At 35.8% G+C, this 18371-nt stretch overlaps 1 protein-coding gene across 1 annotated transcript; it reads right to left on the reverse strand.

Moving 5' to 3' along the window:
* Nucleotides 1-486: 486 nt before the first annotated feature.
* Nucleotides 487-2700, reverse strand: LOC136216827 (exopolygalacturonase-like). Its single transcript, XM_066003376.1, has 5 exons — nt 2501-2700; nt 2042-2232; nt 1345-1656; nt 992-1281; nt 487-904 (listed from the first exon to the last, which is right to left on the reverse strand). The coding sequence occupies exons 1-5, from the start codon at nt 2631-2633 to the stop codon at nt 487-489; spliced, it is 1344 nt and encodes a 447-aa protein (XP_065859448.1). The 5' UTR covers nt 2634-2700.
* Nucleotides 2701-18371: the final 15671 nt, after the last annotated feature.

The following is an 18371-nucleotide window of genomic DNA, read 5'->3' on the forward strand; positions in this document are numbered from 1 at the left end:
ATAAGGATAAATTTCTATTTTATCCCTTGTAGATTTTTTTTAATCTGTTACCTAACAATCTACCAGTAATTTTATCCCTTGCAGCTTTCATTAGGATCATACTCAAGAAATTTGTCAATGAAATCACCCAATTGCTTCCCAATATTTTCAGACATTGAACCAATAACATGGAAAAACTCGAAATGAATAGATTCCCGCGAAGCTCCTGGATAGCGATTCCTATGCTAGGACGTCATAATGTACTCGAGGATTATTACTATAGAAATTCTTCTAAAAGATCACTTTATATCTCAAAAAAATTAATATCAATCTCAAAAAAACGTTACACATTTCACTATAGGAAATTTGATAAGAAAAAAGAACAATTAACATACACTTTGAAGATTTTGAAAACTGACTTCAGCTATCAGATACAATAAACTGAAGCTTATATACGTATCTCTACACTATTTATTCAGGTGTGACTGTGACTTATTTCAGGGAAAATCATGCAGCAGCTTTACAAGCTGGAACACTTGGAGCAGTAGATGTAATTTTGGCATTAGTACACTCAGCTGTTCCTGGCAAATTGATGTTAGTTAGTTCAGCTTCACAAGGGTTAGCTGAGCTACAATCTAGTAGAATCGAAACTGGTGTTTTCGATGTGCCCTTAATGTTCTTAAAATGAACATCATTAATTACGGTTTTCGATACTCCTTTATGTCCGTAATTTTGATCTATGATGATTGGATTTTCCACATCAGTCATTGTTATATCTTGAAATGTGATCCCTGTAGCTGATCCTGGCGGAGAATCACCGAACGATTTGATTCTAGCTCCGTTTGTTGTCCCGGTTATTTTGCAATTTGAGAATGTGATTCCTTTAACAGGCTTTTCACCAGGTCTCTTACCGATACTTCCCACGCTGAAAATATGAGCTTTAAATATTAATAACATGATGATGTGGTGTGTCGGGTGTATATTGAAATTAATTGAATTGTATTGTATATACCTGAGGCCGTGTCCGGGGCCGCAGGAAAGTCCGTCGAAGGTGCCATCTTCTACTCCTGGTCCAACAGATATGCAATCATCCCCGGTGGCAATTGTGGTTCCGGAAACCTTAACTTTAATTGTGTCGCTAAAATGAATGCCGTCGGTATTTGGACTGTCGCCCGGGGCAGTAATTTGGACATTTTCAAATGTAATATCGTTGCAGTCTGTGACGTGGAAGTGGAAATATTTGGAATTGAGGGAAGTGATTCCACTGACAACTCCATGTGTCACTCTTTGGAACTTCATATTCTGCAAATAATATTACATGTCAGCTATATTTGACAAATTAATCCGAATACAATACCATCTTACCGATGGAAGTTTGGCGCAATCTTTGTTTTGTTTGCAATCATTGTATTTCCAAGCAGATGCACCGACTCCGTCCAAGGTTCCTCCGCCGGTGATTAGCACATTTTCAACATTTTGAAACAAGATCCATGTATCTTCTGGATATGCACTTAAATCAGTTGGTGCCACTAGAGTTCCAATAAGTTCAAAAACTAAAGGTTTAGTGTTTTTGCACGGCCCTTGAAGAACGAGAGGATTTGTTAAGAATGATCCCTTTGGTATTGTTATCTTTCCTTCTGGGGCATGGCACGCTGATTGCCATATTTTCATGAAAATCTGTACGGATATATATACAGATCAAGTTACATTTCGACTTTTGAGAAATATCTTAAATCTAATTCATTTTTATATGTGAGTTTGTTCAGATTCGAGCGCGACCACAATAAACATATCGAATAAAGTATGTCCAAGTTCAATCCATATAGGATGGACGTGCTTGTGGGCTTATAAGCAATATACATTGCACCGGGCTAATGAAAGGACGCGGCTTAACATTTTAATCAATATTTTTATTGGTTAAAGTGTTAAGTGACATGATTTTATGAACACAATTGAAATATATCATAAAATTTCTTGCAATGGAATTTATGCATCAAAAATGTAAAATTTTAAGAGAGTATATACTTCAAAATATTGTAGAATCTATCCTAAAAAAACTCACCTCTGAGCTATCAGTTTTACCATCCGCAACAGCACCGGCTTTTAAAATATCAAAAACACCGCCTGCTCCTCCTGCTGCAGCAGGATCAGCTGCTGCAGCACCTGCTGCAGGATCAGCTGCTGCACCACCTTTTGGCTCGTCTTTTCCAAGAAGTCGACGTCCACTGACTTTAGAATCATGGTCATGGTCACCTGTTGGACCCCAAAAAAAATGTAGCCTAATACAATAAGAAGCAACAATTTCTGATACAGTAACATGATTCATAGAATTAATCCACTTTACAAGATTCATTTGACACGATTGTATCATTTTGTATTAGTTATATCGTATATAATAATGCGCAATATATAAAATCACATGATGAGTAAGCCGTTCTAACACCTTAATAGACAGAAATAAAAAAACCAAATTATAATTTAAAATAAGATCATTTAACAGAATTGAAATTGAAATTGATACCTGGTGCGCAATGCTCATGGTTGGTACCTGGTGCGCAATGCTCATCATCTTTGTGTTCGTGTTCGAAATCAGCATTGGCCAAACAAAATAACAAAGCTAAGCCAAATATAATTAACGCTTTTGCCCCTGACATCAAACTGATTAATATATTTTCTTATTTTCGTTTTAAGTTTTTGATAAAAAATTTATATTAATTTTTGTGTTCTTTTTTTCTTTTTTCAAGTGATATTGTTTGCAGAGCTTAAATACTTATATATGCAGATTTGAATCTATTTATGGTTAATGAACAAACATTTGACTGATTTAAAAATGATAAGCCATTTTTGTCCATCAAATAGTGAAATCAAAAGTAGAACTATAATTAGGCAAATAGAGAAACATTCTATAAATTAGTTATATTGCAACTTGTTTTGTGGCTAGATAGATGAAGGTTGTTTACCTTTTAATGAGGAATATATCATGGTCTCCATCTATTGGGATTTGTTGTTTATGGTGTAAATTATGTAAATTCTTTTCTTTGATCCGGAAATAAATGAAATTAATAATAACTTTTGTTTAGTACATGACATAGAAATTCTGTATATATTGGGGTAAATTATAAAACTAGACCAAATTGGAGCCTCATTTACATATTTAAATCTAGGGTCAAATACATGAATATCATAATTAAGTATAACATTACAACTAAGTTATATCACCAAACTTAATTCTTAATATGTCATTATTCTCTAAATATTATGATGTTAGACCATAGTTTAAAAATTCTAGACTCCAATTCATAAATCATAAGCCCTAGAAAATATATTCTAGACTTCTAATTTATAAATTCTAATCCTTAAAATATATTAAAAGTACTGATTTTACTAGTTTGATAATCCAAAATTATGACTTGATATAGTTGTTAAAAGATGAATTTCTGTGTAGTTTTCCCTTAAATCTATTACATAACACATTACATATCTAAACTATTTCATTTAGGAATTACCTATAATTAGTGTTCTAAAAATCGGCCGAGGCGGCGCTTAAACGGGGATTCTTAGAACACCGTCCTGATTTCCACTAGTCGAGCGGTATAAATCGGTTGACCGATTTTTAGCTTCCAAGACGGTCTCAGGCGGCTCCCAGGCGGTCATTTTGAAAAAAATTGATCTTAAATTTTATGTCAATTTTGTTTAGTTTTAAATAAAATATTAAATTACAAAAAAAATTTAAAAAAATTAAACTATCAAATGTACTTTTAAGAATATTAATTTTATTTTATTTTGATACATTTTTGTTATTAATGTTATTTTATTGATCCATTTTTTTAATCATTTATTGATCCATTTTTTTAAGGACATTAATATAAATAATATTAATATATATATATATTTCGAATGATTCGCGAGTCCTTTGCCTTTTCTAAAGATTTTTGCTCTTCGCGAAGAGATGTTGTTATCTTATCCAATCTTCAAGCTTCTCCTAGGCCGCCTCCTGCTCCTAATATTATTCCGGTCCACTAGCTTAAACCTCCTTCGGGCTGGGTTAAAGTCAATGTGGATGGCTCTGCTTTTGGCACTCCTGGCGAGGCTGGAGCGGGTGGTATTTTTCGCAACTATCGAGGTTTTCCCAAAGGTTGTTTTGCTTTTTCTATCCCTCCTTCTTTTGCTTATATGGCTGAATTGAGAGCCGCTATTTTCGCAATTGAGCTCGCTTGGGAGAAAAATTGGCATCAACTTTGGGTTGAGTCAGACTCATTGTACGTTGTTAATATGCTTAGACATCGTTCCATGGATGTGCCTTGGAGTATTCGACAAGATTGGTTACACTGTCTCAGTATTTGCTCTAGGATGAACATTCTATTTTCTCACATCTTTAGGGAAGGAAATAGGGTTGCGGATGCTTTGGCAAAATTTGGAGTCTCTTCTTCAATTATCAATTGGTGGCCTTCCGCTCCTGATTTTTGCCACAGGTTTATCAATGATGACATTTGTAATATTTCTCATTTGCGTTTCTCTTAATTTTCTCTAAACTTTTCTCATCCTCTCTTCTTTTTGTTTGTTCTTTCCTCTCCTCTTGTTCAAACGTTCATTTTTTCCTTTTTTAATATATTGCGGGTTTGACAGTTCTTGGGCCATGGGTGCTCACCCCGCTCTAGTTCTGTCTCGTCCCAATTTCTATCAAATATATATATATATATATATATATATATATATATATATATATATTTCTATCCTAAATATTTTTTATTATTATTTTTACATAGTATGATTCATATTTTAATTGTATTTATATAATGCTTTATTTGTTCTTTGTAGTTGTTGGGGATAAATGTAAATTTTTACATTTATTCGCATTTTTACTATAGGTTATAAACCTATGTTATATTTATTATTTTTGTTGTAAAAAATCAAAGAAAAATAAAAGAATAAAAGAAAAAGAAATAATAAAATCGGAAAAAGAAATAGTCAAAAGAAAAAGAAAGATATGAATTAGTGGGTTACAAAGTGGTAACATGTCATTTAACAAACTAAGTGTGCAAAAAAAAATCACAAATAACCACTGTCAGCTTTTGATTAAATTATTCGATGAGCTAAACATGCAAGAACATCAGAAGCAAGTTTGGATCCAGAAAATAAGAATCCCCAGCTTTTTGGATCTATCTTCAGCATCATCACAGGACAATCACAGAGAGAGTAGAAATTTTTCAAAGTCATCTGCAGAAGCACAAAAGCATTTCGGGTCAAGCTAGAACAAGTTAAGTTGAGGGCTATAATTAAGCAAGCACAATCAGATTTTCTTCAAGGTAAATACATGACATATTTAGTGGGTAAGTGTGTGTTTAGTGGACATGAATGTAAGTGTTCCCCAAGTCTTTTTCACCTATAAATAGCCCCTTCCATCTTCATTCCAAACCCAAACAAATTAAACCAAAAAATACACAACACATATCAACACTTTTCTCTCAAATATTTCGGCCTAATCATTTATTTTCCAGCTCAAATTCGTCCCTTTTTCACTCTCAGTTCAGCTCCAAATTTGATCTTTCAAGCTTACAATTTAATTCCAATCACTAATCCTTTGTTCTCATAATCAATCCGAGCCATAATCCTTCCAATTTCAAGCTTGTGTTCATCATTCCAAATATTATTTTTCAGCAGCCCCTATATTCGAGTTTCACCATTAAAATCAGTCTTCCAAGTTCTTAATTCGATACAAATTGTTCTTTTTCCGATCAAACACAAATCCGGCCACTTTCCCTACTCAAATTCACGCCTAAAACTCACTTTCCTAGCCGAAATATCATTTTTGGCACATCAATTTCCGAATTAGCCTACACTCACGTTTAATCAATTAGCTCACTATACACACATTCACTCAAGTCAAGCATCAGTCTCGGGATAACGACCTCAGGCAAACACGACGTTTCAATGCGACGCTTCGACGCAACCGCTCACCATTTCGGTTAATTCATTTCAATTTTAATTTCAATCAATATTGTTTTGACATTGTGAATATTAACTTTGCTATTGTCTTGATTGTAATTATTTCTATTCGGTTGATTGTAACCCAAAACTCTCATTTTAAAGTGAATATAAAAGAAAAAATTAAAAAAACTCTTGTATTTACTTTACTATTCTCATATTTTTATTCATCGAAAACTATTGGTCCAATTCTAGTTAAAGTTGTGCTGACGGCAACTAGGAACCCAGGGAAACGTTTTCACAATCCTTGCTTTTCCCGTACAATTGTTTGATTATTAGTCATTTTCCATTAGACATAGGTGCATATCTAAAAAAAAAAGTTTTATTAAACGTAGGTTGAGAACCTAATTTTCTAGCACGCCTGCATTTCCCCGCACGAGTCAAGGTTGTAAAGGGAATATTTTTTATTCTCAAAAATATCGCCAGCAGTAGTATTCAAAATTTTCTCATTTGACCCTTGTAGTATTATTTGATAATATTTGCTCTTGAAATATTTTTATATGTGGCATTTAACCCATTTTGAATGGAAAACTAACCGATTTGTTAAATCTTTTGCCACATGACAAAATTGTTGACATGTGACATGTAAATATAATAATTTTTTTCTATATAAACTTAATATGTGGATAAATAAAAAAATTTAATTGGTTATTTATCTACATATTAAATATATATAAAACAATTAAACCAATTGCCATTCACGTGTGAAAAAATTTCATTTGAAAAAAATTAACAAATCAATTAGTTTGATTGAAAAAAAAAAATCAGTTAGTTTTCCATTCGATATGGGTTAAATGTCACCTATTAAAATACTTTAAGTGACAAATTTTAACAAATGATACAAAAATGACAAAATGTCAAAAATTTGGATACTATAAGGGATAAATATGAATTTAATCCTAAAAAAACTTCACACTCTACTAGATGAAATTTTACTATAGTTGTGCTCCATTAATTTAACCAATAGAAATTAACCAATAGAAATATGATAATTGTACATTTGTTTTCCTTTACACTAATCATTTCTAAATTAGATAATATAATTCATTTTTTTTATTAGTTGGTTCCGTTACCTTCAACCTTCTGTAAAACTTCACATTCTATATTTACTTCTCAAGTTTTGAAATTAAAATTATCAGTTTATCAAAATTTAGTTTACTTGGTGAAGCGATGTATAAATTTTACTCTAAATGTTTTGTGAGTTTTGTGGTTTAGGGTGATATTAGAAATTTACTTTTATCTCTTTAATAATAAAAAAATAAAGAAAGTGCATTTTAGAAAGAAAAAAAATCAATCAATAATAAGGGTTAATGTTTAGTTTTTCCCTGTCTAAATTGGGAGTGTGTACATTTCTGCCTAACACATGAAAAATGATAAATTTTTGTCTGGATAAATAGTTGTCTCTAACATTTCAAAGCAAAAACAATTTCATTTTCATTTAACAGAAAATTTAAATGGACTAGTTTTCATAATTTGACACATTATTGAATTATTAAGGTAAAAAACATCATGAAATCTCCGATCTTTTATTTTTTTTGGTGCATTAAACCCTTATCTTTCCCACTTATCAAATATCAATTATATTTGAATATAATTATAAAAATTTATCAAAATACTAATAACTAATGACTTATTTGATAACAACTTTCAACACTTAAAATTAATATATTAAGTGGTTATTGATTTTTAGGTTGTTTGATAGCACTACTTAAAATCTTCAATTCACTCAAAAACTATTATCCTGATAAGTCAAAATATTTAATTTAAAATTTTAAGTTAAAAAAATTTCGACAAATATTTTTTAAATTCAACACTTATTTTTAATATTTATCAAACAGTTACTATCATCTAATACTTTAAGCATTCATAATGTTCAAAATTTAAAATCCAATACTTATTTTTTCAGAACTTAATTTTAAGTTTTATCAAACACAACTTAAATCTATTTCATATAAGTTAATCTTAAAAAAAAAATTGCTTAAAATATTTACTACGTTATTAACATAATTACACACTATCTATCAAAATGTACCAAATTATTTCAGTTCACTGATAAATTTTAGTTTAAAAATCTAATGCAGTAGTCAAATAATACCGAAAATATTTTTGTTTTTTTAGTTAAATAGAGTAAAATTAATTTCTGATTAGAAACAATAGGTATAAAATTTGAAAGATTTGGTAGGTTAGGAATAAATTTATAAAAAATAGTATCCCCAATAATAATTGTAGTAGCACAAGCTTTTTAGGTTAGATTGGAATCGGGTTTGAAGACAAAAGAGATCAGCAAAAGCCTCAAAAGGTACAGATAAGATATAGGGAGGGAGGCCCATTGAAGGCCCATTCTATTCCCAGTCTTTTGACTTTAACTAATCAAGCATTTCATTATAGAATAGAAACACGTGTCCTATCATGAATGCAACATCACTAATATTCTCATTAATTACTCTACTGTACTGTGATACCATATTATTAATGTGGGTCTTTCAAAATTATACATTACTCATCAAGCTTTTTAACAATATATTTATTATTTCTTTATTTAGAAGCACATATCACATCTATTTATTTAATTTAATATATAAAACTGGAGATCGTTTTTTTTGGCCTAACTCATTCTCAGCTCCTTAAACTTGTAACTTTTTTTCATTTAGCCACCTAAACTTAGAGTGTTCCCATCTAGCTACTTAAACTTAACAAATGAGACACATTTAGCCCTTATAAGCCTACATGACACTTACGTGTCGCTTATTGCCTTCCCAGCCCCTTAAACTTGTAACTTTTTTTCATTTAGCCACTATAACGGTAAAATTTCACCACTTAAAGTATCAAAAAAAACCCTCAAATCCGAGAAGATTGTTTTATGGATGTCCAAATTATGGGGTTAGTTATTTAATAACTTAATTGGTTATGATAAATTAATAACTGCATTTGACGAATTGCTAATTTTTTAAATTTTGATTTGGAAAAAGAAGCCAAAAGAGTTACAATATTTGAGTTTAAGTGGCTAAATGGGAAGACCTAAAGTTAAAGTGGCTAAATGAAAAAAAGTTACAAGTTTAAAGGGCTGGAAAGGGGTTAGACCTTGAGTTTAAGTGGCTAAGTGGGAAGACCTAAAGTTAAAGTGGCTAAATGAAAAAAAGTTACAAGTTTAAGGGGCTGTAAAGGGGTTAGGCCTTTTTTTTTTAATAAAGATTGTATTTTACTCAATTATTTAAAAAGCGGACTGGATTGGCCGGTTCAACCAGAAACCGGCCATACCTCCAATCCGGTTACATGCATTTAGGGTTGAAGATGTTGGCCCGTGAAGAACCGGAGTCAACCGGTGAACTGATATCGAACCGGTGAACCGGAATGACTCCGGTTCTTTGATAAGAAAAGAAAAGGCAGTTATTTCGGTGAAGAAACGGACGGGAAAGTTACTTTTCTGAACAGTCCGGCGAAGAGAGAAGACAAAACACAAAGAAGAAGATACTAATGTTGGTGGCTGCTGCGTTCTGGCCGGCTGCTGTGTTTTCTAATTTTCTTTTAGAGAAGAAGATGATGCCTGAAATTGAAGGGTCTTCTGTGTTTCATTTTTTTTTCAAATCCCTAATAAATCAATAAATTTAATTGTCCCAACTCCCAAACCCCACTATTTTACTTTTGTGGTTTGTCAATTTCCAATATTAAAATCTGCAATCCAACTCCCAAGCCCAGCCAAGTTTTTTCGGTAGAAAAATGAAAGAAAAAACAAATAAAAAAACAAAAAAAAAACCTAATCTGGGATTAGCCTAGGGAACTTAACCCCCACCACATCATCTAAAAGGAGAGAAGACATGAAATCAGGAGGAGAAGAGAAGGTTGTGACACCCAACATCCTCTCATGGCCCTCCGCCGCCAGACGATCAGCCACCATATTCTGTTCTCTGAAAATATGGCTGAAATTGATGGACTCAAAGGAATAACACATCCTTCTAATACCTTTGATTAAATTTTGGCTATTTAAACAAATAGCATTAACATCAGAGATCATTTTGATAGCTTCTAGGTTGTCAGATTCCACAAGCACCTTCTTCAAACCCAGACTCCTAGCAAGTCTAAGACTAGAGAAGATCCCCCAAAGCTCTGCAGAAAAGGAGTAGCCCATACCCAGGTTCTGCGTGAACCCAGATATACAAGCACCACCATCGTCTCTCAGAACTCCACCAGCAGCAATTTTATTGTCCTTATGACAAGAGCCATCAATATTTAATTTCACCACCCCTTCACTAGGCCTACACCAGCCCAAGAGATGAACAACCTTCTTCTGGATAGGTCTAACTAGAGGATCTTCTTTAAAGCTATCAGCAATAGTAAAAAAAATTTAGAGAAGAACTCAACCAAATTAGGAATAAAAACATTCTCTCCCCCAAAAATTTCAGCATTCCTCCAATTCCACAACTGGTGACAGACAATTGCAAAGATAATGTCACCATACTCTAGATTGGCCAACAACTTCCCACTAACACCATCGCCAAACCAGTCAAGATCAGAGTGGCATAAGAAAGCAGACAACAGCTGGTTAGGGAGAATTTTCCTCCACACCTCTTTACTCCTGGGACAATCTCTAAGAGCATGGCAAATAGTTTCTTCCTGTCCTCTGCATCTACTACACGCACCAGACTCCACCAAATGACGTCTTTTTCTATCTGTATTAGTGAGCAGCCTATCCTTTACACCAAGCCACAGGAAGCTCCTAATGCGGTAAGGAACTTTCAAAGCCCAAATAATTTTCCACACTTTAGAGTGAGGAACCTCCAAATTTTGATTGAAAGCCTCGAAGGCAGATTTACAAGTATAAGTCTCATTCTTCATTAAAGCCCAACAGTGACTATCCATATCTTCCTCTTTGCTACTAATCTTAACTCCTCTAATTCTCAGGAGAGTTTCCAGAGTAAAATAAGATTCAAATCTAGACCAAATCCAATCACCCTCCGAATCCACCACACCAGCAATCTTCCAATTTTAGATATCCACGGGAGGTGGGGAGTTACAAACCTCTAATAAGGATTTTTCACCAATCCAGATGTCATTCCAAAAGCTGATAGACTTCCCACTGCCCACGGCCCAACCTATCCCAGAGCAAAACTCTGAAAACACAATACTAAGGCCTTTCCAAAGAAAAGAACAACTAATAACTCTCTCCTTGGGCCCCCCAAAAATCCTATCTTTTCTATATTTCCCGCATAACAAACGAACCCAAAGAGAGGATGGAAGTTGCCACATCCTCCACAGAAGTTTCATCAATAAAACTTTGTTATTGTCCCTGGCTTGTCTTATCCCCCAGGCCTCCCATATTTTTCGTTTGACAAACCTCTTTCCAGGGCACAAGGTGGATTTTTTCCCCTCCGCAGAGTCCCCCCACAGGAATCGACGATTGATTTTATCAAGATCATTAAGAACAGGCTCAGGCAGTCTACAGGCTTGCATAATATGATTAGGAGCCGCACAATTGACAGACTGAATCAAAGTAAGACGCCCTGCAAGAGACAGGGATTTAGCTTTCCAAATGGCACATTTATTATTATTTTTGTCGAGAGTCTCTTTAAAGGAGGCTTTAGAGACTCTCTCACTATGGAGGGGAATCCCCAGATAATTGCCCAAAGAGTTGGTCAAAGGAATACCCGAAATTTCACTTAGCCTCTTACAAACTCTCTGATTCATGTTTTTAGAACACAACATCCGGGGTTTTTTGGATATTGAGCTTTTGACTAGACGCGGCGCAGAAACAATTAAGAATATCCATGATTACAACAATTTGCTCCTCACTTCCTTCCATAAAGATCATAACATCATCTGCGAAGAACAAATGAGTAACCGGGGGACAGAATTTATTGATAGACACCGGGTGAAACTTACCATTGCCAACAGCCTCTTGGATAAGGTGGATCAATCTTTCCATTGCAATAACAAATAAGAAAGGGCTCATAGGATCCCCTTGATGGATGCCCCGGGAAGGAGTAAACTCCTCCGACATATCTCCATTAATCAAAACCTGAAAAACAGGAGAAGAAATGCAGACCTCTATTAATCTCACCCAATTATCCGGGATACCAGCTCTCTTAAGACTATCCAGAAGAAAACTCCAGTTAAGGCGGTCATAAGCTTTTTCCAGATCCAGCGTAAGAGCCACAATACCCCTCTTTCCCTTTTTAATTTTCATAGAGTGGACCATCTCCTGGGCTATAACTACATTATCCATCATCTGCCTCCCAGGAACAAAGCTGCCTTGATTCTAGCTAATAATATCTGGAAGAATACACCAGAGACTATTGGCCACAATTTTAGTAACAGCCTTATAAAGCACATTACAAAGACTAATAGGCCTCATTTGTAAGAAAGAAGAAGGCCTCTCAACTTTCGGAACCAGGACCAGAAGAGTTTTATTCACCGGCCTAATATCCTCGGAACCACTAAACGCTCCTTTAATAAAACTATAAATACTTTCCTTCATAGTCTCCCAATGTTTATGATAAAAACCGGCAGGAATACCATCAATCCCAGGAGTTTTAGTAGCCCCAATACTAGAGAACGCCTGATCAATCTCTTTCTGGTCAATAGGGTGGAAAGCTTCCAGAACCATATCATCATCCAATCTGGGAAATGAAGTCCTAGAAAAAGCTTCATTCAGATCCACACTTTCTTCTTTGAATAAATCTTTATAGAAAATAAGGGCCAAGTTACGAATATCCTCGTCCTCATAAACCCAGTCTCCATTCAGATCTTTAATAGCCTCAATTTGATTCCTCTGCCTCCTAATAATAGTAGAAAGATGGAAATACCTGGTATTGCGATCTCTATCTTTGATCCACTCCTTTCTAGACTTCTGAAACCAAAGTAACTCTTCCTGCCTTAGCACCGCTTCCAACTCCTTCTGAAGAGTTCTAAGAAGACCATCCAAACTATGATCAAACCTAACCTCCAAAATACTGTTGGGGTTTAGTGTCCTATAGACAATTGTTCTAGGATACAAACTTAATGTAAATGAATTGTTCTTTATATCATTTGTTTTAATGAGATATATGTTTTATAACTATATAAAGGCAATCCCTTTTAAGCACTAAATAAAGTCTAATAAAAGGAAATCCGTAAGTTTATTTAAAGTGATTATAAAGTGTTCATACAAGCATGAAGTGAGACAAAACTTTATAATAAACTAATAAACTTAAAACCACCCCAAGTCAAGTGATATGTTTAGGATTGATATATCACTGTTGAGACTTGTATGTAACAATGTCTTCTGTCCGACAGAAAGCTGATCTCACAAGCTTCATATATACAGATATCTGGACAGTTACATAGATTCGATGAAAAGTTGTTCATTAGGATTGGGGATCCGATTTGAGATAACAGGATGGGTAGATTCATCTTTGTCACTTGTTCATCTCATTGGTATTAATAGGTATACTAATCCTCAGACTCAAAGGAATATTAATTGGTATTCTGGATTACGGAATGTGACGCTTTAACTCTGGTGTAACACGATCCTTAACAGAGATGACTCAGGGGTGTGAACAGTAGACGTTGGGTATCACAGGAAGTGATTGCAGGATCGTTATATATTGGATTGAGCATTTATCACTCCCAATAAATGGGAGATACATCCAAGGATCGCTTGTGGAAGACTCGACTCTAAATCCTTGCAAGGTGATAGCTTAAGACTTGAAATACAGATTTCACTTAACCTATCTATTTGAGTTGACTCGGCCTGTACAAGTAAAACGAACGTCTCGCTATATGTGACTTGACATCACCCATAGTCATAAGATTCAGTTCAAGGATGTAGTTGATAAAGGATCGAATTATACTGTAACTAATACAGAAAGGTTAACGACAGAATCAACCTGTCTTCTTATAGCTATGGGGGAATGATTACGGACTTGCTAATCACATACTCTGTACATCATTCCGTTATGCAAAGATTAAATATAATTCTTTGAAAATTAATTTAATAACGTTGCATACGGCTAGAAGCAATAAGAACCTAATGGGTCACACATAAGACTTGGAACCTAAAAGAGAGATAGATGTTAATTAATTGATGGAAGCCCAATTGAGCCCAATAAGGCCCATGGACCAAGGGGGGGTCGAAATTCATGTAGTTAAATACATGAATAATTAATTTGATTTTGTTAATCCTAATTAGATTAGGACTATGAATTAAATTAATTAAGAGATAAATAAGTTAGGAGTTTTAATTAGATTATAATACTCCTATTATTATCCAATAAGGTTATTATTATTATCCTTAATATATTAGATATATATAATGAGATAGTAATTAGGAATTCTATTCCGAATTGAATTCCTATTCAGTAACCTAATTCTATCTGACTAGGGATTAGATACAAGAGATTATAAATACCCCACCCTATGAGATTTTCGAAATCCTAGAGCTAATCCCCTATTGAGATTTTCGAAATCCATATAGTGCAAGAGAGAGAAAATTTCGACACCCCTAGTTCGGAGACGAGATTTTCTACGGCTTCCTTCCGATCAATTGATTTCATCTATTTCTTTTATCCTTGATCTTGTGTTGATTAGTTAGAGACAATCTACTTTGGTTGCTATTCAACGGTTGATTCTAAATTAATCTTCCCGTGTTTTATTTCGTGTTTGGGAACTCGGAGAAGAGTTGTGGGCACTTCATTAACAACGGTAGATTGATCATCAAAAGGTAATTCTTCTTATCCCTCTTTATATGAAATAACGGTTAACGGATCTTGTGGTTTATGGAAATAGGTTAAAATTTTTATATTTCCGCTGCTATACCTTAGCCTAATTTCCAACAAATACGTTGAATGCCTTCTTTTCTGCTCAAAAGTTTATTCTTCGTTCTGATAATATGGCCAAAGATGTTTTTATTCCATCCCACCACATTCCTTCTAAACCCCTCAGCAGCAAGTAATACATTAAAATGAGGCTGCCAATTATCATGAACAAAGTTTTTAAACTCAGGGTGAGATTCCCAAGCCACCAGGTACCTAAAAGGTCTATCCCCTCTAGGACGATGACCTTTCACCAGCTTGACTAGAATAGGGCAGTGATCAGAGTGTCTGAAAGAGAGATTTACCACAGATGCTTCAGGAAATCTACAAAGGGCCGCAATATCAGCATAAACTTTATCTAACCGAACAAAAGTACTATTACGTTTCCAGGTAAACTTATGACCAGCGGCACCCAGATCCGAAAGCCCACACAAATCCATACTCTGCTTATGGTTGAGACACCGGTTCACATAGTGGTTCCCACCCCCTCTTTGATCGCTCATAAGGGCGATATCATTAAAATCACCAGCCACAAACCAAGCCTCCTCCATACTCGTACTCATAGTATACAAAACCTCCCACAACCTTTTACGATTGGCCAAAATAGGATCAGCATAAACAAAAGTAATAAAGAAAGGTTTATTACCCGGATAAACAAACTTGCTGTGAATAAATTGTTTATCCATACTAACAATATCAATATGAACACGATCTGGCTTCCAGAAAAGCCAAATCCCACCAGCCCGGCTAGTAGCTTCTGATCTGACACAATTCCAATTTCTAAACTTTCTAACCACCTCATCAGCTTTAATACCACTGATCTTTGTTTCCAACAAAGCAAAACAAGAAGGGTTAAACTGTTTAATTAAATCTTTAACATGGATACGGGTAGCCTTGCTAGCCGCTCCTCTAACATTCCACACAAACAAATCCATCACAAAGGAAGACTACTGACCACAGGCACAACACCCTAATCCAGATACTTACCAGGGGCTCCTACGAGCCTAGAGGAGGTACTAGACGACCCCCTTTTTTCCAAAAATTCCAAGGAACTTTGGTTATTTTTCTGATTACCCTTAGGTTTTTTCATACTCATTTTATTGACACCCATAGGCTTCCCATTTCTATGCTCAACATAGTTTTTCGGGATACTAACCTCTTTGTACTTCTCATTCGCCATTGGGGCATGAGTCTGGGAGCCATCCAGGGCCTCAATTTTGGATTCAAACAGAGGGTTAACAGCCTCCACCTTATTAGTCGCCGGCTCAGCAGACTCTAATCCTGACATCTTAGCTCTAGTTGCTCGTTCGAAAGGTCAGAGTCTTGAGCATCCTCAATAGATAGAACCCAAAATCTAAAACCTGAGCCGATGAACTTAGCATCACTAGTACCTTCTTTCTCCTTTGGGCAGGGCTTCTCCTTAATCTCAGGACTGGTCTGGAGAAGACCATTATCCTTCCTAATGTTAGGAGGACGGTTCTGAACAATAGTCGCACGAGTCCTTCATTTTTCCGACCTCTTAGCAACCATCCAGGGACCAAAGTTCCTCCCATCTCCTTGAATCCCCTCTTCTCTCACTCTAATGGTCTCAACGACCTCAACAGCCACCTTCTCCCTCTTAGGACAACCTTCAAAAGTATGACCAAACATACCACACTCATAACAAATATTATGAATACCTTCATACTCAATAAAGTAAACTGTATTCTGAACACAGAATTTAGACAGAAGGGGCTTAGCAAGATCGATATCAATACATACTCTAGCAAACTTACCTCTAACTGCCCCAATGGTAGTTTTATCCACATGGTGAACTCTACCAACAAGGCCACCAATCTTATTAAGAAAGCTTTCATTATAATATTCAATAGGTAGTCCCGGGAATCTCACCCAAGTAAGAATCCTATTCACAGAACAGTCATGTGGATTAAAGTTAGGGACCCATGGCCTTAAAGCCAGAACATGGTTAGAAATAATATATGGACCACCATTAATCACAACATTATAGTCTTCTGCCCTAGTAAATTTAATTACATAATAGTCATTTTCTAAGTCAGTAATAGTGACTTTCCCTTTCTTGGCCCATTGTTCCTGGATTCTCTGAGCAAAATAGTTAAAACTAATTCTTTTTCCAAGCACCGTTACAATTAATGATAGCTTCCATTTAGCCCTGAGGCCACGCTTCTCTGTCGAGGAAAGCCGAATCACCGGACATAAAGGGTCATACTGTTCTCCATCCTCAATATTTGAATCAGAAAAATCCTCCTCCGATTCATTTTATATAATTCCTTCGTTTAACAAAGGCTCCTCCTCAACCACTCCTTTTACCGTATCTCCCCACGAATTTGTACCAAAACCTTGTTCGTAAATATTTTTGTTAACCTCATCACCGATAACCCTAGAACCCAACTTCACAACGGAACGAGCCTCCTCGGCCATCGCATCCACCACCACCTGATCACCTTCAATGGCAAAGGATGCAAGTGAATTTCTACAAACAGCACCTGCTGCCGCAGAAACCCCACCACCCACCGTCTTGGCGCCCCATGCCCCCTGGCCTACCAATCCTCCCCCCTGGCCTATCACCCCATCCCCTGCCCTTCTCACACCCCCTTCGCCCTCGCCTCTCTCCTCCGCCGCAGGGAACTCCACCCCGCTGACCCGATGCACACCACAACTCCCCTGCCTTAAACCCTCGCTCCCCACCGGATCCGAACGCTGGATCCCTAAAACTCCTCCCGTTTCGCCGATCCCCTCCCACCTTCATCCAGCCGATCTCCCTCCACCCCCCTCCTTCTCCCTATCCGAAACTGGATCCACGCCGATCCCCTTCCCAGCCACCCGATCCACCTTCCCCCGTATAGATCGGCCCCCCGTACCGCCTTGCGCCCTCTCCACCGATCGCTCCCGCACCCTCACCCGTTCACGCTCTCGTACCCTCACCCGTTCACGCCCTCTCCTTCTCCCCATCCGACACTGGATCCACACCGATCCCCTTCCCAACCACCCGATCCACCTTCCCCGGTATAGATCGGCCCCCCGCACCGCCTTGCGCCCTCTCCACCGACCGCTCCCGCACCTTCACCCGTTCACGCTCTCGCTCTCTCTCTTTCGTCATTTTGAATATAGTATAAATATCATTAGATAGTCTATTTATTTTTTTGGTTAAGATAGTCTATTTATTTATGGTTAAGATAGTCTTTAAATTTAATTCGAGTTCTTTAAAAAAAACTTTAATCTGAGATAAATATTTTAATTGATATATATATAATTTTATTTATGACATCATCCGGTTCAACCAATCCGAGTCAGCCAGTTGAATTTATTAATCCCTGATCCTTTTATCAATCTGGTTCGATCACCAGTCCGATTTTTAAAACATGTTACTTCGAATGTATCCATCCACAGTTTAACATTTTGCTGGTAGGTTTGTAAAATGAATAAATATGTAAAAGCCCATTCTGTTTGTTAAGAAGTTTTTTTTTATATATATAAAATTAGAATTTTAAGCTATTTTAAAGGTTTTGACTAGTAATCATCTAATAGTGGTGTTTGAAATAGCTTATTAGATAAAAAAAAACTAATTTTGAAAAAACTAGTTTTATGAGCTTTTCCAATTAG

This window comes from Euphorbia lathyris, chromosome 2, assembly GCF_963576675.1.
Source record: "Euphorbia lathyris chromosome 2, ddEupLath1.1, whole genome shotgun sequence".
Taxonomy (NCBI): domain Eukaryota; kingdom Viridiplantae; phylum Streptophyta; class Magnoliopsida; order Malpighiales; family Euphorbiaceae; genus Euphorbia; species Euphorbia lathyris.

What these genes read in the sequence shown, in the direction of transcription:
- LOC136216827 (XM_066003376.1), bottom strand. Translation starts at nt 2,633, where the DNA reads ATGTCAGGGGCAAAAGCGTTAATTATATTTGGCTTAGCTTTGTTATTT. An exon ending in GTAAAACTGATAGCTCAGAG is followed by an intron (nt 1,657 to 2,041) that starts GTGAGTTTTTTT and finishes ATATCCGTACAG; the next exon opens with ATTTTCATGAAAATATGGCA. An exon ending in GGCCCCGGACACGGCCTCAG is followed by an intron (nt 905 to 991) that starts GTATATACAATA and finishes TCATATTTTCAG; the next exon opens with CGTGGGAAGTATCGGTAAGA.